Source organism: Rhamphochromis sp. 'chilingali', assembly GCF_963969265.1.
Source record: "Rhamphochromis sp. 'chilingali' genome assembly, chromosome: 9".
Lineage (NCBI taxonomy): Eukaryota > Metazoa > Chordata > Actinopteri > Cichliformes > Cichlidae > Rhamphochromis > Rhamphochromis sp. 'chilingali'.
The window spans coordinates 20533633-20556648 of record NC_137936.1 but is presented as its reverse complement, the minus strand read 5'-3'; the positions used below and the strand labels follow the sequence as shown (position 1 = coordinate 20556648).

The following is a 23016-nucleotide window of genomic DNA, read 5'->3' as shown; positions in this document are numbered from 1 at the left end:
TCTTCTCAAAGAAAGACCAAACACATATTTCCTTACTTTTGTGCTAAATATATGTAAATGTGACTGGTTAATGACAACATAGATGCAGAATTTCAGTTTTGGGTTTATCAATCAGTTGAACTAGAAGATAAATTTAAGATTATTCTGTTATCAAACAACATTCATCTTGAGAAAGAAACCATGCAAGTTAAGTTTACAGGAATATCTCCACATCAAAGGAGACAGATGAGGTGGTTAAAACACTCAGGTACCTCCTAATTAAGGCGTCTTGTGTATATCCTACTGTGAGGGCACCTAGAGGCAGATCCAAGAAACGGTGGAGGGATTAAGTCACTCAGGTGGCTTGAGAATATTATGGGGTCCCACTAGAAGAGCTAGAGGACGTGGCTAGGGAGAGAGAGGTCTGGGTATCTCTGCTAAGGTTGCTGTCCCCCTGACAGGCTCTGAGGTAATTAAGTTTTATTTATAAATCACTAATTCACAGCAACAGCTGTCTGAAGGTGCTTTATATTGTAAGGTACAGATTCTATTGTTCGGAGAAAACCCCAAGAATCAGACGATCTCTAAGAGCTACCTCTTTGCAAGAGTGGGAAGGAAAAACGTTCTTTTACCAAGACATAACCTCTGGCAGGGGAGCGGCAGCCAGTTGGGGAGTGAGGGGAAAGAGAAAAGAATAAAGGAGAACAAAGTGAGACAAGGGCCAAAACATACTACAGGAGACAAAAGAAATACAGTTTAATGTCACGCAGTAGTGGTGTATAAACACAGGCTGGTGTAGAGAGGTGAGAGTGGAGTGGAGAAGAAGTGTTCAGAGTGTCATAAGAGGTCTCACAGCAGCCTAAACCTATTGTAGCAATTGTTCAGGGTCATCTGATCCTAAATGGTTTATCGAAAAGAAACGTTTAAACCTAATCTTAAAAGTAAAGGTTGTGTCTGTGTTTCAAATTCAAACTAAGAGCTGGTTAGAAGGGAGACGGGCCTGATAGCTGAAGGCTTTTGTCATGATCCTGGGTCTGCTGACCCAGCATTTTGTGTTTAGTTTATGTAGCCTTCAGGTTTCCTAAGTTTATCATTATCATGCCTAGGTGTTACTAGTTATTTTCCCCTCGTGTTTCCACTATGTTAAGTCTCCCCTGCTTTCATGTATTTTATGTCTGTGGCGTATGTTGTCAGTCCAGGTTGTCATGTTTATATCTCACTGTTTCCTGTCTTATTGTGAAGAGGTCTGGTGTGTCTGTGTTCATCGTGTTCAGTTTTACTCTCCCATTGTCACGTCGTTATGTTCATGTGTGTCAGCTGGTTCCCCATGTGTTGCCACTTCCCTCATTATCCTCCTGTGTCCATTTAGTCTGTGTGCTCTCAGCCATTCTTTGTCAGGTCGTCTGCTCATCCATGTCTCATCTCCAGGTACCCATGTCAGTTCACTATGGTTAAGGTTTTTCATGTTTTGTTATTAGTTCTCCCAGTTTAGGTTATTGTTTAGTTTTCACCGATGCCCTATTATTTTGTACCCTCGTTGCTAACCTCAATAAACGGCTTGTTTTGTTAATCCACACCACGTTTTGGTCTGCGTTTGAGTCCTCCTCTGCAACACATACGGTCTGCCCCAGCCAGACCGTGACAGTACGACCTGACCACTATGGACTCAGCAGACCGCGAGCTTTACGAGCGTCGGGAGGCAGCCTTCGCCCAGCTGGAGGAGGAGCTCCGCTGGAAGCCGTGGCGTACCCCCGACTACGAGCGCATTTTCCACGGGACTCGGCTAGCTCTCGGAGGTCCCAAGAGCTGCCGAAAGTCCCCGCCTGTTGCGCTGCCTGCATCTAAGCCTCACTCGCTTCAGGTGGGAGTCCTCCGTGTGGCTTCAGGCGCTCACGCTCCAGCCTCGGTGTCTCCGTTCTGTGCACCAGGGGCTCAGTCGCTCGCTCCGCCGGCTTCCTCCGCTCGAAGGAAGCGGCGCGCCCGTCGCCACAAACTGGACAATGCCGAGCTCACGGTGGTGAGTGAAAATGACTTTTATTCTCACGTCCCGTCTGACATTAAAAACAATCGGCTCACTTCCGATCCATGGGGAATTTCCCTTATGGATGACGACGTGGACTGGGAGGATCCGTTTTGTTTTACTCCCTCTACACAGGGAGGGATGAAAAGCAATTCCTGCTCGCCTAAGCCTGCACATAGGGTTAAAGGACAGACTGTTAATTACGTTACCAGGACAAACACACTCAGTTCCACTTCCGTCTGTTCAGGTTCTGTCAGTTCAGGTTTTGTTAAGTCTGGTTCAGTCATCCCCAAGTCAGCTCACTCTACAACTGTTAACCCAAGGATCTCGAAAACTATTAAAACAAGGACTGCTAATACTAAGACTGCAAAACATGAAGTGGACGGCGGGTTCATTTTTGATAGATCTATTTTTGTCGACCCTGAGCCTGCCGTTTCTCGGACTGTTTTTTCTGAGCCCGCTCCTTTTCCTGCTCGTGTTCCTCCTCCCGGGGCAGCTCGGGCCCAGCGTACCTCTGCACCCGTACCAGTTCCTCGGGTGGGGGAGGCTGAGGCCCAGTTGGTCCCTGCTCTGGTTTCCAGGCCGGCTGAGGCTCTGTCCCTTTCTGCACCCGTACCAGCTCCTCAGGTGGGAAGGGCAGTTGCCCAGCCGTTGCCGGTGCCTGTTCCGGTCCCCAGGGTGAGGTCAGCCAGGATACAGCCCGTCTCCGCACCCGTACCTACTCCTCGGGTGGGAGTGGCTAGTGTCCGGCACGTGCCTGCACCCGTCCCTGTTTCTGCTAAAGGCTCAGAGTTCAGTCCACAACCATCACCACCATCACTACTGCATGCTTCTCAGTCTATAGCTCAGTCATTAGCTCTGTTAGCAGCCCAGTCCACAGTTCACTTTCCTGTGCCTCCGTTAGCTCAGCCCTTAGCCCACTGTGCTGCTCAGCCAGCTCCCCATTGTTCAGCTCAGTTATTTGCTCAATCACCTGCTCAGCCTTTTGTTCAGCCAGTAGTCTCGGCACCTACTGGTCCTGCCACTGCTTCTGCTGGAGGGCCCGAGGAGCCCGTCCAGCCTCATGCCTCGTCTGCTGGAGGGCCCGAGGAGCACCGCACCAGCCTCATGCCTCGTCAGCTGGGGGTTCAGGAGCACCGCACCAGCCTCATGCCTCGTCAGCTGGGGGTTCAGGAGCACCGCACCAGCCTCATGCCTCGTCAGCTGGGGGTTCAGGAGCACCGCACCAGCCTCATGCCTCGTCAGCTGGGGGTTCAGGAGCACCGCACCAGCCTCATGCCACGTCAGCTGGGGGTTCAGGTGAACCGCACCAGCCTCAAGCCACGTCAGCTGGAGGGCCCGAGGAGCCCGTTCAGCCTCAAGCCACGTCAGCTGGAGGGCCCGAGGAGCCCGTTCAGCCTCAAGCCACGTCAGCTGGGGGGCCCGAGTCGCCCGTCCAGCCACCTTCAGATTCTGCTTCTGTTTCGCCTGGTCCAGCTTCAGCCTGTGCTTCGCCTGCTGCGGCTCCAGCCTGTGCTTCGCCTGCTGCGGCTCCAGCCTGTGCTTCGCCTGCTGCGGCTCCGGCCTCCGAGTCGCCTGCTGCGGCTCCGGCCTCCGAGTCGCCTGCTGCGGCTCCGGCCTCCGAGTCGCCGCCTGCTGCGGCTCCGGCCTCCGAGTCGCCGCCTGCTGCGGCTCCGGCCTCCGAGTCGCCGCCTGCTGCGGCTCCGGCCTCCGAGTCGCCGCCTGCTGCGGCTCCGGCCTCCGAGTCGCCGCCTGCTGCGGCTCCGGCCTCCGAGTCGCCGCCTGCTGCGGCTCCGGCCTCCGAGTCGCCGCCTGCTGCGGCTCCGGCCTCCGAGTCGCCGCCTGCTGCGGCTCCGGCCTCCGAGTCGTCGCCTGGTCAGGCTTCGGCCTCAGCTCCTGCTTCGCCGTCGCCTGGTCCTGCGGCTGTGTTGCCGCCGCCCAAGCCGCGTTTTGCCCCTTGGAATCGCCGGCCGCTTTCCGGGCCGTTAGCTGGACATCGTTACCATCGGGGTCGGCCCCCTGAACCTTCGAACTATGACCTGCTATGCCGTCGGCCCCCGGGCCGGCCCCCTGATCACATGGACTATGGCTTTCTGGACCGTCACCCCCCGGGCCGGCCCCCTGATCACATGGACTATGGCTTTCTGGACCGTCACCCTCCGGGTCGGCCCCCCGAGGAGTCGTGAACTGTTCCCTGCACTCCTTTGCTTTTGGTGGACATTTTGGTTTTGTGGCCTTGTTTCTGGCCCTCCGTCCTGGGCCCCCGCCGCCCGCCCTTGGTGGGTTGTCTTTTTGTTTTGTCTTTTCGGGGTTTTGGGCGTCTGGAATCCGCCCTTGAAGGGGGGGCTCTGTCATGATCCTGGGTCTGCTGACCCAGCGTTTTGTGTTTAGTTTATGTAGCCTTCAGGTTTCCTAAGTTTATCATTATCATGCCTAGGTGTTACTAGTTATTTTCCCCTCGTGTTTCCACTATGTTAAGTCTCCCCTGCTTTCATGTATTTTATGTCTGTGGCGTATGTTGTCAGTCCAGGTTGTCATGTTTATATCTCACTGTTTCCTGTCTTATTGTGAAGAGGTCTGGTGTGTCTGTGTTCATCGTGTTCAGTTTTACTCTCCCATTGTCACGTCGTTATGTTCATGTGTGTCAGCTGGTTCCCCATGTGTTGCCACTTCCCTCATTATCCTCCTGTGTCCATTTAGTCTGTGTGCTCTCAGCCAGTCTTTGTCAGGTCGTCTGCTCATCCATGTCTCATCTCCAGGTACCCATGTCAGTTCACTATGGTTAAGGTTTTTCATGTTTTGTTATTAGTTCTCCCAGTTTAGGTTATTGTTTAGTTTTCACCGATGCCCTATTATTTTGTACCCTCGTTGCTAACCTCAATAAACGGCTTGTTTTGTTAATCCACACCACGTTTTGGTCTGCGTTTGAGTCCTCCTCTGCAACACATACGGTCTGCCCCAGCCAGACCGTGACAGTTTTGCGTTGAATTCTACTTTTAAAAACAGGCCTGCAGCCTGAGAGCAGTTTCTGTTGGGATTATGTTTCTATGAATGTACCCTGAATGTGAGGGTAAAGATTTTAAATTCAGCTCTGGATTTAACAGGAGTCAGTGAAGAGAAGCCAATATTGGGTCAATATTGTGTCTCTTTCTATCCCTTGTTAGTACTTTCTCTGCATTATTTTGGATTAACTGAAGGTTTTTCAGGTAGCTTGTAGAACAGCCTGAAATAAAGGGTTTCAATAGTCAAGCCTAACTTTTTAACATGTTTTTAATTTTAGTGATGCTGCTAAACTAATAGCTAATACTAATAACTTTAGTGAATCTCTGTTTCTGCATCTCATACCATCATCAGGTGAATGTTTGATTTGATATGATAAGAGCACTGTGTTACTGTCGCAGATATTAGGACAGCCAGGCGTGTTTATTAGTTATTAATATTAAGACCAAGCGAAAAGACGCCATATATGAGTATAATTGTTATTTGTTGTAATTTGTTTTAATTGTACGTTTAACAATTAAAAAGCATCTTGTAGTGACAGGTCTTCGTGACTAATTGTGATTTTATTTTATGGAAAGTTAGATGTGGTTTGCAGTGCTCAACTAGAGTGACTTTTGTGACACTTCTGTTGCTATAATTAAAAAATAAATAAAAACAACAAATACAATAATTTTCTTACAGACTGAATAATAAAATAAAATAAGTTACTGGCAGATTGGCAGCTGTATGCTATTAAGTTAATGTAAAAAGTATTTACAGTAATTTTACTGCAACTTAAACTACAGCAACATAGTTACTGAAAATAATTTACTGTCATCCAGTTGCCAGTGAGTTAATGTAAAATGTACAGCAACCTGTTCACAGCGTACAGATGAAAGAAAGCAATCCTGCATAAATGTACACATTAAGGAATGCCAAAGGATAGGTGATGGACTGACTGAAAAACACGACAAAACAGTTGAGTATGAGTGTTTTAAACAAATTCAGTCAATGATTGTGTATCCAGTTTTGGCCTCCGATGATAAAGGAAAGGGCAAAGAGGAAACACGGCAGACAGGCTGAAATTCTCTGAGCTGATGGAGCTGTGCTGGTAAGAGGTGTGGCTGAAGGATCAGGAAATACTGGCATGGCAGCCTCACGAGGAACATAATGTCATTACTTGTAAGGGTGTGGATGATAAAATGTTTGAGTCAAAGGCTTCTGAGCGGTGGCAACACTGTTGTTGACATAGTAACAGCAGTATGTTGATGGACACACCACAGGCATCTGGTTAGTCTGAGTGTTCGGGTATTGTGGTGTGGGCTTCTGGATTTACAGGTTTAAGATGCTCGGCAGTTTGAGTTTGATCCTTTGGAGATACGAGCAGTTTGTTAGGGAATGGCAGAAAAGTATATTGAGAAAATACTAGAAACAGGCAAGTGGGGAACTTATTGGACTTGTGATCATTTGTGGCCACAGGTATGGTTACAAAAACCACAGTCATGGAGGAGGGGCAAGAGGGTGAGATGGGGTTGTGGGATGGAAAATTCCAGGTCCCACAGGGAATTGTGAGAACAGAGGAAATGGATATTGTGGATACTATGGAGAGGCAGTTCACGTCTGGGAAACAAGACATGAGGCCTAAATGAGAATTCAGGGTAGGGAAGTGCAGGCACTTCTTAGTTTACAAAGCTTGCAACGGTACCTGAGGGAAGCTACGGATGTAGTAGGGAATACCATAAACATGTGTGATAAGTGTGGGAACTACGTATTGTGGAAACACTGGGAACTGAGGGTACTGAGTCTGCCACAGGACCTGACCACTTTCACCAGGAGGTGCGATTGGTGTTGTAGTAGGGTTAATGTTGGGTAGCAAAAGGCAAGTAACCAAAAACTCACCATCCGCTCATAAAGGAAGGAGTGAATATTCTTTATCCTGCAAGGAAATAAACTGAGTAAATGTTTGTTTACAATGTTTGACCACAAGAGGGCCCATCACACCTTGATCTGTGAGCACATGCATCAATTAGAAGGTGCAGTAAATGTCAACTGTTCAGAAAACTGTTTAACAATAGATCCACAGATGCTACACGTGTAAACACTCCAGTAGTTTTAATATCTGATTATTAACCATTAATCTTTTTTTTTTAATCTAGTGAATCTAAATTCAATAGTATCAATGCATATTCAATATTCATACACTAAATGAAAAGTGTTTGATTTAGAATAATTAGAATATTAAATATATTCAGACTTTTTGATTTGATTGATGTGGTCTGCTGGGTTTTTATGATCTATTCCAAATGAATAATTTACATTTTAAAATTAATCATTAACAAATCTTTTGTTTAAAAGTAAACAGTGAGTCGCCGGACACACCACCTTTAATAAGACAGATGTGAGATGGTATTTAGGCTATTGAAACTTACCAATTTAAGTCACTCTGATGGTCACATTTGAATGTCAGCAAAGTTTTAGGCTAAACATCAATCACACTGCTGCAGGTGTTTGCACAGCACCCACTGCATCATCATCACAAATCATCACAAAGTTTGAAAAACGATTGAGAAACTGTCACTGCAACATACAGCAAATGGAGGCAAGGCATCACACCTTTAATTGTTATATAACGGTGCTTTTGTAAAATGATTTCAAAGGTAATCTCCAGAACCACCCCCTTTTCAAACTGTTGACCAATCATTCATTGCCATGTCAACCTGTAGCGGGAGAAGTCTTTGTTGTGTATGATAAGCATGTATTGGACTAATCAGCTCTGTTATCCTGTTTTTTGTGTTTGCGCACCACTGAGAAATACGACATTACGACATATGCATTGGGGCTACTGAAAGTAGAAATAAGAAGATTAAAATATTTATGGGAAAAATAACCATCGAGTTTGCGATTAAAAAAAACAAAATGTAGGTTTAAAAAAGTTCCAAATTCAGCAGGAAAAAGAAAACTCAGAAAATTTCAAATGTTTCTGAGGTTTTTTCTTGTAAATGTGCCTTTATTTAATCCTGAATTTACCACTTTGTCTCTGTACAATTTTTTTTCTTGTCAATTTATGACTTTTTGAAAATTTTGAGTTCTTCCCAATAGATTCCTTTTTTCTAACACTGGTAGTTATATCAAACAATTCAAGCTGAATAATAACACAACTAAATGCTACTAAGTTTAATTAATTCCCTTTTGTTCGGGATAATTACCCACACCCATGTCTAAAATCGAATGTTTAAATTCTATTCTTTTTTTCACCTCTTCTCAAAATCTTCTGTTTCTCGGTTTTTCAGCTTTACGTAAACCAGTTTTCAGTGATCTAAACATCTACTAAAAGATTACATCCTTACACCTCCATGCTGACTGCCATTATTATGATTTGAACACAAACACACACACACACACACACACATATTTGAGGCAAAATCAATAAAAGTAAATTTGGTATGATGTAAAACATGGTTAGCACAAAATTTATTCTTTCAATTTCTAAATTTATTGTTGATCATATTATTCATATAAATTCAAATTGATTTACAAACAAGACAGTAAAAACATCCAGTCGCTGTTGGTACACTAATCAGATGTCAACAGATAAGAGATGGTAACCTGCTGAATTAAAGGTCATCTGTCCTACATACACAAATAACACTGACAGAACAAAACATATTAGACCTTTATTATTATTAAATACTCATATTATTCACTAGGAGAAAAAAATCTGACTCAACAGATTTATTTAAGTGAAAGTACCATCATCTTCTCAAAAACATAAAGATCACATAAAAAGTGACAAATTTCAGGTCATACTGACTGTATTTTTGCATTATCAAACCCACCCATAGTAAACAGTTTTTACTAAAAGAAATATGATAGTTTATGTAAAAGAAGTTTATGTCCTTAGAGGTCTGTGACATCGTCATCTGACCAGTAATGCTGATGCATCACTGCAGAGAATTCCTCTCTCATGTATGCAGCAGCTTTAGACTCACTGCTGCCATTATTTTCAGATGCAGCACTGGGTGACTGTACTGGTTCTTTGGCCTGGAAATGGTCTAGAGATGCCGAAATGGACTCTGTGTCCATCCAGCCGTAGCTGATAAAAGCTGGAGGGAAGGGTTTTAGACCACCGTCTTCATCATTGGTGCCCATTGTCCATGAGGGAGGCGGAGGTGTGAACAGACTCCCTGCTACAAGCTGTCCGTGGTGAAAAGCATTGTCAATGCTGCGCCTGAGGTTAATAGGAGATGGGGGCCGCATGTCAAACTCTATAAGTGAAAGAATACACTCACGTTCACCAACTTTTTGCCACAGCAATGCTGCCTGAGAGTCCGAGCTGCTACTACCAGGATCAGACTTGTGCTCTGATATTTGGGTGGATGTTCGATCATCATATGGGGACATTATGTTGTTGCTGATACCTGCTTTTGACAGGTTATATTTGGACCAGTTATTTGGCATCAGGTCTTCCCAGCTTTTATCTGATTTTTTTAGTGGGACTTTCCACACAGTGGCTAACACCCTATCCCAAAAGCTTTTATCCTCCATTCTTTTGAATGCCTCCACTCTGCTCTGCACATGATCACCCCTTGTGTGACCCTTAGATGGAGTCCAGAAGATCCAAGATCCCAGGACAAGCAAAGAGAATCCCCAGGCTAACTCAAGGAGTCTCGCCCAGAACTGACTCAGCCACCAGCCCCAGCCAAAGCGCCTCCAGTTTCCCAGTAGCCCATAAAGCCAGAAGAGACTATACATCTGAAGGCTGCAGCATAGCACCCCAAGGAAAGCGCACCCTGCTATGACTCGCTTTCCGCGCCTCTCGGGCCTCTGTGAAGGAGCCCACTGTGGTAAAGAGGACCTGAGAAAGGGTTGCAGATTGGAAAGGGCCTTTGTGAGGATCCCCAAGCAAAATGGGAGGCCCCAGCAGAGGGAAAGGGTCTGTAGCAAAAGAGGGACAGCAGGGGTTAAAGTTAAAGAGTATAGATCGGCTACAAATAATGCAGAGCAATGAAATATACCAAACCCTCCAACCACCCATGGGTGCTGCAGCTTTAGTGGGAAAAGTAATAAATTTAACCCTTTCAGTGTAACCAGAGCGAGAGCAAGCTGCACCCACAGAAGAAGCTGCAGAGGAACATTATGTAGCGCTGCCAGAGTGGCATGAGACAGAATCTGACGGGTACCATAGGGGTCAAGTATGAGGAGGATGGTACGCAAAGAACCACCCATGATTAGGAAGCTATTTGCCAGGATCAGGGTGTAACAGAGGGGCCGAGGAAGCGTACATGCTCCAGCCGTCCCCACAACTGCCAGGCAAGCCATCAGCAAGAAAAGGCTGGCAGACCCAAAGACGTGCAATTCCCAGGCAAATGCCAGTGTGCGCCTCATGTCGTCCCAGAGCAGACTGGTGCCATTAAAGTTTTTAAGAACAATACACGGCCCAACACCCAGCACGCAGGGGCCTCCAGGTTCTGAAGGTTTATAATTTATCATGGAAGTAAACGCACTGGTATGGAAAGGAAGTTTAGGGCGGTCTCCACCTGAAAGAAAGAGAAGATTTTATATTTTTAATTAAAAATAATTTCATGGTGAATTTTTACATACTGTACTGTTAGCCCGATTACCAGCATAGTTGCACAGCATGCAGTGTCACAGACAGCTACATCGAACCAAAAGATCCAATATCAATCACTTTTACTTTATTTGCTTTTTAAATAGATTTAAATTTGATTTTTCATACAAAAATGTGAAAAGAAGGATATAATTTTATACTAGATCTCACTGTGACCACCTGACAATTTGATGCAGTTAAAGAAAAACGTCAAGTAATGCACTATGTGCGCTACTTCACTTCCATATCACAGCTTTACTTACGAGTTGGGAAGTTGTGTTTCACAGCAGAGGTATGACTCTCTTGTAAGCGCTCTGCTGTTATGTGGCCGCCTTCCAGCAGAGCTCCCTCTGAGATTACGGGTGCACTGGGGTGAGTGTTTCCTGTAATTGAAGTATTAGCTTTGTCAGCTCTTTGGTCCAGAGGCCCTGAGTGGTGCAGGCTGGGTTCTGTCCCCACTATGATTCCAGACCCAGAGTGGGTTTCTTTGCTCAATGGAGTGACAGCCTGATTGATGAGTTGCTGCAACTCCATGCTGCCAACACTATACCGGCTGCCTTCTACAGGGCTTTCTGATTGAAAGATTACTTCCCTGGCCAAGCTGTCCAGGCTGCTGTTGTTTCTGGCTCCACTTTGAGTTGTTTGGACTGAGCCAGAGTTGGATGGTGAATGCGAAGACTGAATAAGGCTTCCAAGTGAAGAGAGGGACACGGTTAGTGTCACAAAGAGCAGACGCCCCATTTTTGACAGCCAAGATCTGTAGAGAAGACAGAGCGAAAGCACTGAAACACGTTTCCATGCATTCAGGTTCCTAATGTCCCTAGCACTAAAATTAACAGTCTAAAAATATGCTTTACAGTTTTTCTGAAGCTAACGCAAAACTTCAGCCAACCAAGATAATAAAAAGCCTCTTTTAATAAAAAGTTCCTCTTTTGTTGCCACACTTTCACAGCAACTAAATAATCAAAAACTGCTTTGGTAAACACAAACATATGTACTAAAAATATTTATTGATGTCAAGATGGCTAAAACTTGATTTTACCTTGAAATAAACACTGAAACACTTTCTTCACAGCCATAATGGGGAGGTAAATGATTATTAAATATATTTAGATTCACACAGACGAACTTTTATGTTTCAGTTCTAAATGACAATATTTTCTACGTGTAATCTGGAGGATGTGCACCCTCTACAATAAATGCACATTTGAATCAGCAAAATTACAACACAACTTTGGAAAAACTGTTCACAATATGAGTCAGTCGGACCAAAAATATAAAGTAGCCATTTCAGTAATAAATCAGGCAGTGTAAACAATAGGTATCTAAATGCAATTAGAAAGACTAGAAAATGCTGTGAATCCAGAAAAACTCTGAAAAACTGAAATATTTTACCCCTTCATAGTTCAGTTATGATTCAGGCAAACACAAGTATAAAACACACATGACAACACATCATTCAGCTGTCAAATCAGTCTAACTCATTGACTTACCTGCGATCAAGTCTTATTTTCTGCTTTCTTTTTAGTGCATCACAGGTTGTGCTGCATCTCTGGTAAAAGTATGTGTAAAGCCTGATTTCTGAGGTGATACACAAGGTGCATCACAGTGAGCCTTGAACATACTGACTGGCGCGCTCACAACTAACTAACGGCTTATTGCACCTGCTGGTTACTTGGCAACTTTCCATCACTATGTCGCTAGTAAAACAAAGACCTGATTACCATGGCCCATTTCTGGAGAAAAAAAGTTGAATAAATAATTCCTGTTTATTGTTTGCAGTGTTCATAAATGAAGGATTTTAAAATGAAAATCAAAGTTGTAAATGACCGACTGTTAATAACAACCTACAAGCCTTCTGTTTTGTTTTAATGGCAGCTGTTTAAAGGTAAATCCTTCTCAAAAGGATTACATTAAGATTCTTACAGTGGCATAAAGTCACCTGCAGTGATAAGCCAGTAAGTCACGAGCCAAGTAAGCTGTTTCATGCCAACTTACTAGCTTATTATTTTTCCAGAGTGTGCATGTGAAAGACTTACGCTTTATGATCAAATTAGGAGAGTGTTAGTCACCACTCAGATGAATCCTGTGGTCTTTTCTCTATCAATAATGGATCAGCTTTCTTTCCTCTTAACGTCCACCATGGTGATAGTGTTCGGGCTAGATTTTGCTAAACAGGCAGATTTTCAGAAACTAGAAGATGTTACATTTCAAATGAAGATTCACCGCATTATGACTTTCGTTTTTTCCATGAACCCTCTTAGTTCCAAGTCATCTTTGCTGACAGCCCCAATTTAGCCTCAAACCATAAACGTAACCCTGTATTTTGGAGAAAAGCCAGTATATATTATACTGGAAAAAATAGTTCTGTTGCATATGTTAAAATAATTTTGTCCCCTTACTGCAAAGAATTTGGACATTTTCTTTTTAAATTACATCTTCTAGGATCATTGCTTGTGATGAGAGACCTCAAGGGGTTAATTATAATAGACTCAGAATTTGGGTGTTTTAAAGTCTATAAACAGGGGTGGACATTTAACAAGAACCTATCCTTAACCCTAGATGTGTTGCCAACACCCTGGAAGATGTTAAGCAGTTAAAGAAAAATGTACACATACTACATAAACGCTGCCATAAGAGAGCCCTTGTAGAGTCAGAGATAGTCTGCAGCGAGTGTGGGAATTAACTCTTTCCAATCCAGTGTGTAGAGGACACAGCCTATGCACACAGCGCATCTGTCTAGGTCCACCTTAAGAAGGGCAAGAGGCAGTTTGTTGTGGAGGGAACAGGGGGAGGCCCTCAGTAGCACATGCCTGGCTCTTTAAGGCAGACTGGGGAAGTTAGAACAAGTTAAAGGCACATGCATTCATGTTTACCAAGCTTCAGGAGAACCATCCTGGAAGAAAATGTTTGTGTTCATTTAAAGTCACGTATCTTGATTTCCAGAGTCAGAGGAAATAAATTAAACAGTTAATAATAAAATAAAATGATTAATAATCAAAAACAGAGACATCGTAACATAAAAACAGTTTGACCGAAAATAATAATTTAAGTAAGGAATCCCTACTAAAATATTTTAAAATAAAATAAATAACCAAGGCCAATTAACCACATAATGTGGCCAATATCTATCTAATTTAAAACTATACAGATCCTACTTTTCTGTAATATTAGAACAGATATCTAATAGTATGACAATGATCAGTCATTATTTTGTCTGATTTTTAAATTAATCCTCAATGAAAGGAGTGGTATTGTAAAAGGCTGTCTATTTATTGCGATCATTCAAACTGGGTATCTGTGTATATAGGTTCTATCATTTCAATGCAAATGACCCTGTTTTAATCTGAGAGACTGTGATTATCTTGCACTGCCAGATTACGGTTGACCCACCGTTACAGATGAGACATGCCCTACCTTTAACTACACAAATGTGGTTGCACTTCTCGTCCAAATGTCATGTAAGTTTTCATAACAGTGCTGCTCTTGCTACCGGGATGGGAGCTGCAGTTATCAGCCCGTTGGTTGGCAGAGCAGTGTGGAGAGCAGCCGCGTTGTTTTCGGGGCCTATACTTCCGTCATTTTATGTCTCACTTGGTAAACAGTGTGTGGGGTTTTGTGCGTGTGTCGCTGAGTGGTGTTTTTTTGGACATACGACGTGGGATTTCGCCGCATAACTAAACCTGCGCTTTGCTGGAAGTGGTAAACTATTAACACAACCCGGAGCTCAGCGTGAAATAAGCAGACGTCAGAGAATCGGCCAATGGTTAAATTTTATCTCCGTGTAATCACGGCATTGTTTTGCGGTATTGCACAGCTGCTAAAATGTGCTATGTAGCCAAGTAAATGGTATGCTGGTGGTAGCTGTTAGACGTTTATCGGCTTTTTGGTTTTAAACACCGTGCCTTGGCGGAAACAAGAGGATTTCATTTTATTTAAGGTAGCATGACAGGATCCAGAGCAGCCGAGCTAGCTCGCTAGCTAACGTTAGCACAGTGGTTAGCCAGCGAGGTGTTGCTGTGTTAAATACAGTTCGATAGCCTCTATTATGAGTAAAACTATAGCCGTGTTGTATAAGTTACGGCATAAATTATATTGGTATTCAACAGTGTAGAATGCAGTCGGCGGTTGCTACTCAGTGAACTATCCATATGGGTTGTGGCAAAACAGCGCCTAGCTAACATTGTTAAGCTAGCATGCTAACAACTAGCTGTCACATAAACTGTCAATATAATGAAACCAGGCACCATTGTTGGTGCGTTGCTTCATTACGTCATTGCTATTAAACCCAGTTAATCGCTCATAGTAAACATTTAGGTTTACCTTTCAGCTAATCTGTGATTGCAGTGTTTCTTAATTGTAGGAAAAGTTGATTTAAGCAAAGCACAGTCATTGTATTAGCTCCAAGCCAAATGCATTTAACATAGCAACCTTAACGTTCCCAACCTTACTGACAAACATTTAAACTGCATCATTGTAGTTGTATGTAAGAGAGAAAAGCTGTCTCTCATCATTTTACATGAACATTGCAAATGCAGCTTGTTTAGGATGTAATGGATGTAACTGTGCTCTTAGAAGTGTAAAAGAAAAATCTCCTTTCCAGGTCCAGTGACGATGAACGAGCAGGAGAGTGGGGTGGTCTCCTTTGACGAATATGTGCGGCAAAAGGCCCGCACTGTGCCTCAGCACAGGATGAAGGAGTTCCTGGAGTCTCTTGCCAAGGGCCCAGAGGTGCTGCAGGAGTTCAGCCAGCAGGAAGGGGCAGCCACCAGTACAGCCATGGTGTACCATCAGCAGGGTGCCAACTGTGTTTACACAGACAGCACGGAGGTGGCAGGATCTCTCCTGGAGCTGGCCTGTCCAGTAAGACACTTTATATTGGGTGTTGAATTATGTTGTTTGGTGGTTTGCAATTACATGTAAATGTTTTATAACAGGTACAGGTGACCTCAACAGAGATGTCACCCCAGCTGCATCAAGGATCTGAACAGCAGCTTCAAGTGCAGGTTAGTTTCTTCTTGTTTCAGCTGCTCTTGTTATTGGTCGGATCATCTGCCTCCATCTCACCCTATCTCACCCTATCCTCCTCTTTCACACAAACTCTCAAAGTTTGCATCCACACTGCTCAACCTGACCTGGCCCAATGATGTATTCATTTCTAATCATATCCATCCTGGTCACTCCAAAAACAAATCTGAGCAACTTCAGCTCTGTGACCTGCAGTCCCGCCTTGTCTTACTGTCAGTGCCACTGTCTCCAAACCGTAGATCAGAGCAGGTCTCACTACCGTCTTTTAAATTCTTGTTGCTATCCTTCTGTCACAAATCACCCTGCCACTTGTCTCCATCCACTCAACCCTGCCTGCACTCTCTTCTTCACCTCTGTTGTGCACTGTTTGTTGCTTTGCATGGTTGATCCTAGAAATTTAAACTAATCGAACATGATGTCATTTGCAAACGTAGTCCACAGAGACTCTTCCTGCCTAACCTCATACAAAAACATAGTGTGTTTAAATTTTATATAGCCGATTGTCCTCTCAGTCTCAGCACACCACAATTACTCACTAGTGTTTGTGTCATTACATAGAGACCAGAATATGTTACAAATTATTAGTTACTGTTTTAAAAAGCAGTGCGTTATTTTTGCATTACTCCATAGCATAGCCTGATACACTGTCACACATATGAGAATGCATCTATGTTGACATTAAAAACCTGAGGCTACTAAGGATGTACCAGTCCAGCTTTTTCCCTTTCTGATCTGACACCACTGCTTTGACTGTGAGTCTCTGCTGATGTACTGATTTGATCTCAGTGTTGGATTAGAAAGCTGTATTTCTCACTGTGAGGAAGAGATTGAAATAAGGGTGGGTAATTATAGATTCAAAATTTATATCATGATATTTCATCAGAAAATTTGTGCTAATTTTGGTGATATAGAAAAAAAAATACAAAAATTTTAAACACTTGCAGACAGCAGCTTTTTTTGTAAGTGTAAGTACATGAAGTGCACTCTCTTACTGAAATGAAATTTGAAATGTGAATCTGTCAAAACAAGATGGCAACAGCATTACATACAGTGACACAGCATACGTCAAATGTAATCACAAAAGTAGCCGAGGTAGTGTTTCCATGTAAGTCTGTATAAACATATAAAATAACTGCTTAACATTTGAGTTTATCAATAACTAAAGTAGCTTAACCTCAAACACCTGCGCAGTATTGTCATATAATTAACCTGAAAACTTTTTTTTTTTTTTTTTTTTACCCGGGATGTTTTATGTTGTTTTTTGTTTTTTTTTCTTGGGTTGAGCTGTTTAAACACCTGCAGGTGATTGATTTGGTAATTTCTACCCACCATTGGCTCTTCCTGTCGTAGTAATGCTTAGTTTGAGGCATTTGTTTACTTTTGGGTTACACGTCAGGAGCTGCGAGGCTCTCCTCAAAGTTTCTCCACCTTTTGCAGGAGTGGTTTTCTGGAATATTTGAAAGGTAGCTCCCTTTTTACTAAATCTATCAGAGGCTGACATGTTGCTGTTCCTCTCAGACATGCCTGGGTTTTTCTCCTAGTCCTACATTTGAAAATGTAAATGTGAGACATTGCTGTAGCCAAACCATCAAAATATGACACTCTTATAGCACATAAAATGTGTACTGGTGTTGTCTTTATCAGCTATAGATGTGAATCATTTGTATGAAATGAGGTCATACTCCACTTAAGTTTTCACAAGTTTTGAAAAGGGTTAGGGTTAAAAACAGGCTATAAATTTACAGAATTTATGGTATTTATTATTGAAAAAGGGAGGATATAGAAATATATTCTTGTTCATTTAATCTATTTGCACTGGACTGGAGTCATTAGGCTGCAAACTGGTGTCATTTACAGGCGTTGTACTTTCTTCATCAAGAATGAGACAGCTGGAGTGAAATTAACTTTAACTGACTTGATCACATTTTAAATTATAATTATATCATAAGTTTAGTAAACACTCCTAAAAAGTGTTACACAAAACTTTCCATCTTGCATGACTGGACAGAGCATAATGAGAGTGAAAGTAAACAGGAGGAAAGTTTCCAGTTAAATAAATGCTTCTGCAGATGTACAGATAGAAGTTGTTGGTGTAGCAGCATGAAATGACCCCAAACCTCCCTCCATGCTGTGTTAGCTGTGGCGCTAACTGCTGCTGTTATCTGGTAAACAGAAAACATTGTAGAACTCAAAGGAATGGATCCCATACTGACCCAAAAAGTTGGATCGAGTATTGGACTGATATCCAATCCAAATATCAAAGCAGTGCCTTCTGAGAGGCTACAGTCAGGCTCACTGGAAGGAATCCCTTTCCTACTGAATACAAACAGAAGATCTTTCACTTAGTATTTAAGTATGCATACAGAGCCAACAGGAAATGTGAAAACCACGCAAAGGAGCACTTTACAGAAAAATGTTGTGGTCACAATGATTCTTCAGTAGGAAAAGGTGCAGGTGGAAATGGAGGATACATTTCTGACTGGTTATACTGATTTGTACCATCACATTGTAGTCCTTCTGTGCAATAAAAATTAAAGCAATGTAAATGTTTTTAATGTAATTGGAAAGAGGGTGTTTGCTTTTTGTTTGCCTGTTGTGCAGATAATTAAAGACCTTGTAGCACAATCAATGAAATATCTGTTTGATTAGTAGCAGAAGTTAGTTCTATGAAGTATCACAAGCCAAAAAAAAGATCAACTTTCTCTCAGGATTATGGTTGCTGTTTCATGCTTGTTCAATTCACATTAATGTAATTAAAACAGGATCGGTCACCTCAGACATGGGTGTATCTTACTGAGACTTCAAATGTATAAACTTGAGACGCCTTATGACTTTGATGACTGTTGTGTTGTTCATAGCAGAAATGTCAAAGAAAAGTATTTCAGTGTGTTTATGATTCATAAGGTTGCTTACAAGTCTGTTTGTTTTTCTTACTCTCCCTCTGTGCCAGGTTCAGATCCAAGAACAGCAGGGCCAAACAGTTGGTCAGGTTCTTCAGGTGGCCCACCCCTCTCAGCAGGACATACAGGGAATCTCAACAGCCCAGCTTGTGCAGGCAGGAGAGCTCACAGAGGAGCAGCAACAGCAGGTAGAGGATTAACTTCAGTTACGTCTATCAGGTTTTTCCATGTTTCCCCATTTAAACAAACAAACAAAAAAAACATGTTTACTGTGTTTCACAGATTCAGGCTCAGTTGGTTGCCGCCGTAGCTGGAGGACAACAAATCCAACTGTCAAGTGGCCAACAAATCCAGTTGCAGGGAATGCAGCATATTCAGTTGCCTGGGGGACAGCAAATTCAACTTCAGGCCGGCCAGCAGATTCAGTTACAGGGTGGGCAACAAATCCAGATCCAGACCATTGAGACCATGACTCCTGCTCAGCAACAGGACTCTACCAGGGAGGCAGAGCGGAGGCCCAGCACTATCCCCACTGTTCTCCAACCAGCCAAGAAGCGTAAGATGGATGTCCCCCTAGCTGTTTCGTATGCTGTTCCACAGGGGCAGCAGGTGGCTACAGTTTTAGCCATCCCTCAAGGCCAGCAGCAAAGTTATGTGTCCCTACGACCGGATTTGCTCACAGTTGACAGTGCTCAGCTGTACAGCACTACAGGAACAATCACAGGTCCCCAAGGTGAGACCTGGACCATCCCTGTGTACTCCACTCCACAGCAGCAGGGTGTAACTCACATTGCTATACCACAGGAGACGTATAGCACAGTGCAAGTAACTACCGCCAACGGCAAGGACAAAATGTCCCCAAATTCCACATCGAGGTCTGCCGACGTGCATTCGGCCACCACTGCAACGCAGGAAGAGATCGTGCAGACCCTCTTCCCAGCACAGTTCATGAACGGCAACATTCATATCCCCGTGGCAGTGCAGACCGTAGGAGGGACATACAACACTACACAGTCAGTGCAAATATGGGACCCAAATCAACAGCAGAGTCAAGGGGAAGATGGACAAGACCAGCAGCTCCATCTGCAGGTTAGAAAAGACTCCGTCTTACAGTTGTACTCTGGTCCTCGATGATTATGGCTGGAACTAAATTTGCCCTGTGCAAATGTAACAGAACATAACTGATAATTGTTGCTTTGGTCATAATCATGATGGTGTTTTCAAAAGTTCATGTTTATTTTTAGCCTTTTTTTCCTTTCTGAATTAAGAATGTGAACTAGTTTAACTAGGACTAGTTAATACTACTAATCATAACAATACCATGTTACAACATAACAGTATTATCATACTATGAATTACCATCATGTAATTAATAAGATTTGTTTAACTCTGCTGCCATCTTTCTCAAAAACCTTTTTTTTTTTTTTTTTTTTTTCCTTTGCTCTTCTACTGCAGGGTCAAGTAGCCACTGAAGCTCAGGGCGAAGCACCCACAGAGATTCTGGTTCCTGTGTGTCTAAAGCCAGAGGAAGGGCTGGAGGTTTGGCGCCTTTGGGTGAAGAGAAAAAATGCTGAACTAAGCAAACGGGAAACAACAAAGCTTGCGCCCATAGGACGTAAGTAGGCCTGTTACAGTTGTCTCAGTAACAGTGAGCTCTTGCTGAAACCAGAGGAAGTCACAACATTTTGCTGTTGACACTCTGTAGTACATACTGTTATTCTTAGTCACCTAGAAGTAAAGTCAGTTTTACACTGCTTCTCCAAACGTAGTGTTTTCTGGTATTTCTGCGTTCAGGTCGTCAGCCCCTGCGTTTTCAGGAAGATCTGGTATCCAGTGCAGTGGCGGAGTTAAACTTGGGTCTTTCCCTGATGACTCAGGAGGCACGAGGATCCGAGGACGAACAGTTTGCTCCCGATGTCCTGTATTATGTTTTCTTGTGTATACAGAAGGTTAGTATCTCCATACTCAACCACAAAAAGGCAGGAAGAATAAAACTAAGGCTGAAATTGCTTTTCTGTGTTGTTGGTTTTTTTTTTCTTTTTTATAGTATCTTTCTGAAAATGGACGTGTGGATGATATTTTCAATGATCCATATTACACTCGATTTTGCGAAAGTTTACACAAAATCCTGCACGACTGGAAACCCACTGTGCATCCTTTAGGTAAGGCAAAATCCACAATTTTGTAATTGTTTTCGATATTCAGGCAGCATTTACATGTATGTAAACACTCGACAATGGACATCTTTGACATTTGGGATCTTTTCTGGCATGATTGTCATAGCAACAACCATCAGTCATTCACAAGATTAAAAGAGCTTCTGTTGCCTGTTTGCATTAGCCATGCTAGCTGCACTTTACTAACCTTATGCAGTTAACAGCATTTTTTTTGGCAAGGACGAGCTAAGCAGCAGATCAACGATTTAGTTCGGGATCACATCATCCTGTTCAACATGACGGAGATGCGCTGAAGCCTTAAACACATGCATGTGAATCCTGCCGTACTCATGGTATGTTTTCCTCTTAGGTTATATCATCCCAAGTCACGTGACAGAGGAGATGCTGTGGGAGTGTAAACAGCTTGGCGCACATTCACCTTCCACATTGCTCACAACTCTAATGTATTTCAACACTAAGTGAGTAACCATTGAATGGCCCTTAGTCTTTTATCCTCTCTCTAATCGCTCAGAGTCAAATACCGAATATGGTACAATGTCGTATTTGTTGCAGGTATTTCCACTTGATAACACCTGAACAGCACATGAAAGTAGCTTTCTCTAAAGTCTTAAGACACTCAAGGAAGAACCCAACTAACGCCAAGGACAAAGCAACCAGTATTCGCCTTCTCAAAGGGCAAGGCCTACACAGTGCTGGACAAAAAGGTACTCTCTTGCTCAGGTCGTGATTAGCTCAGTGTTGGATAGCAGAAATGCCCGTTGTTGACCTGTTGCTGTGTACTGCATCATTTAGGAACCGATGACATGTATGAAGAGCAGATCGAGGATCCTGCGAATCCTCTTCGTTGTCCCATCAAACTTTATGACTTTTACCTCTTCAAATGGTGAGCAGCACTTCAGCTTAGTAGGATTTATGTGATGATTACTCTTCAGTTTACACCCCCAGACACATGCTTAACTTTCTTTTCCAGCCCACAGAGCGTTAAAGGACGTAACGATGCGTACTACATGACTCCAGAGCCTGTCGTTGCACCAAACAGCCCGATGTGGTACTCCTCTCAGCCCCTCACAATTCAGCAGGTGGAACAAATGCTGTCTCGCATCATCGTGGTCAGAGAGATCCAGGAGATCATCTGTGTTGTTCCAGAAAATGTGAGCTAGATTGAGGACTTGGCTCACAGGAACTTGTTCTCCAGATTGTTGACTATGCAGTATCCATCCTGACTATTATCATCAATGGCCATTAAAATAAAGTGGAACAACTTCTGAGGAGAGTATCATGATTATGCTAATCAGATCCATAAATTCTTCTCTTCTTATTATCTCTGTTTTTGACCGGTGGGTTGGACTTCTCGTTCTCTTGGCTGCCTTTGTAAGATATCACCTCTGTAACTTTTGAACCGGCAAGTGAGCAAGACTTTAGTCTCTTCTCAGCTGGGCAGAGATGATACACGTTCATGTACAAAGTCAATCTTATAAATGATTAAACAACTGTAATCTTTTCTTTCTTAACCTCACAGGCTGTTCACGTCTTAATTCTCTAGTACCACTAGTAATAATCTTAAGACAGTTACAGGGACCAGTGCTCACAACTTTTTTTTTAAAAATACATTTTGGACCATGTATGATAAGTTTGAATCTGAAATACTTGTGCCTGTTTTTTCCAAAACATAATTACATGATATTGCTTGTGGAATAAGTTAAAACTCAATCATTCACATGGTTAAGTGCTACAGATCGGTGACAAATTGAAGGCAAAACCAGTGTGTTTCAGTAACTTGGTTGCCTGTGCTGCCTCTTTAACTCAGCTGTAGTGAAGGACACAATTTTTCTTTATCTAGAAGATATCCTCTAAATGGGTATTTTAACCATGGTAGTGGCCATGTTGGCCCAAACTCCCCCGCAGGGCACTTTTTGTTTAAGATCCGGTGACTCCAGAGGTCATAGCCTGATTCATAATTTCATAGCTCAAGTATTTCAACCCCTTCCTGCATCCTGGGAGATGCCACTCGTGTCAAAACTGAAGCATTTTAACATAGGATTAATGTGAGCTGAGACGTACTCCCTCAGCATAACTGAGACACCATATACTGTTGGATTTTTTTCCCTTTAATTTGTCACCTATATCTGTATATTGTAGTCATTCAGATTTTTCTCAGGATAAAACTAACATCTGAAACACCCATCAAGGATTTTTGCCAACGTATTCCTTCATGTATGTGTGTATAGTAGGTTATTAAACAATATATGCAGATGGAATCTTTGTAGTAAGTCATGTCAAGCTGAAACATAATGATTACTGTCTTCTAAAAAGAAAAAGTGAGCT

At 43.0% G+C, this 23016-nt stretch overlaps 2 protein-coding genes across 5 annotated transcripts; one reads left to right on the top strand and one right to left on the bottom strand.

Annotated features, from left to right (window-relative positions):
- Positions 1 to 8542: 8542 nt before the first annotated feature.
- LOC308402868 (proline-rich transmembrane protein 3) lies at positions 8543 to 13804 on the bottom strand. The gene is made up of 3 exons (XM_080891981.1): positions 12080 to 13804; positions 10850 to 11343; positions 8543 to 10515 (listed from the first exon to the last, which is right to left on the bottom strand). Exons 2-3 carry the CDS (start codon positions 11325 to 11327, stop codon positions 8876 to 8878), a joined length of 2118 nt encoding a protein of 705 aa, XP_080748107.1. The 5' UTR covers positions 11328 to 11343; positions 12080 to 13804; the 3' UTR covers positions 8543 to 8875.
- A 109-nt stretch (positions 13805 to 13913) lies between these two features.
- Positions 13914 to 22884, top strand: qrich1 (glutamine-rich 1). 4 transcript variants are annotated; one of them, XM_080891976.1, is made up of 12 exons: positions 13914 to 14047; positions 15190 to 15449; positions 15524 to 15592; positions 18565 to 18702; positions 18797 to 19603; positions 19970 to 20129; positions 20309 to 20463; positions 20562 to 20676; positions 21041 to 21149; positions 21244 to 21395; positions 21484 to 21574; positions 21662 to 22884. In XM_080891976.1, exons 1-12 carry the CDS (start codon positions 14041 to 14043, stop codon positions 21849 to 21851), a joined length of 2253 nt encoding a protein of 750 aa, XP_080748102.1. In that variant the 5' UTR covers positions 13914 to 14040; the 3' UTR covers positions 21852 to 22884. The 4 variants fall into 4 exon arrangements, with proteins under 4 accessions (XP_080748102.1, XP_080748103.1, XP_080748104.1 ...); XM_080891977.1 differs by lacking the exon at positions 13914 to 14047 and adding an exon at positions 14150 to 14288 and having other exon boundaries at positions 21662 to 22842; XM_080891978.1 differs by lacking the exon at positions 13914 to 14047 and adding an exon at positions 14295 to 14526 and having other exon boundaries at positions 21662 to 22847.
- The last annotated feature ends 132 nt before the right edge of the window (positions 22885 to 23016 follow it).

What these genes read in the sequence shown, in the direction of transcription:
- LOC308402868 (XM_080891981.1), bottom strand. Translation starts at nt 11,327, where the DNA reads ATGGGGCGTCTGCTCTTTGTGACACTAACCGTGTCCCTCTCTTCACTT. An exon ending in GAAACACAACTTCCCAACTC is followed by an intron (nt 10,516 to 10,849) that starts GTAAGTAAAGCT and finishes TCTTTCTTTCAG; the next exon opens with GTGGAGACCGCCCTAAACTT.
- qrich1 (XM_080891975.1), top strand. Translation starts at nt 14,820, where the DNA reads ATGAAACCAGGCACCATTGTTG. An exon ending in AACAGCAGCTTCAAGTGCAG is followed by an intron (nt 15,593 to 18,564) that starts GTTAGTTTCTTC and finishes CCTCTGTGCCAG; the next exon opens with GTTCAGATCCAAGAACAGCA. An exon ending in GACTTTTACCTCTTCAAATG is followed by an intron (nt 21,575 to 21,661) that starts GTGAGCAGCACT and finishes TTTCTTTTCCAG; the next exon opens with CCCACAGAGCGTTAAAGGAC.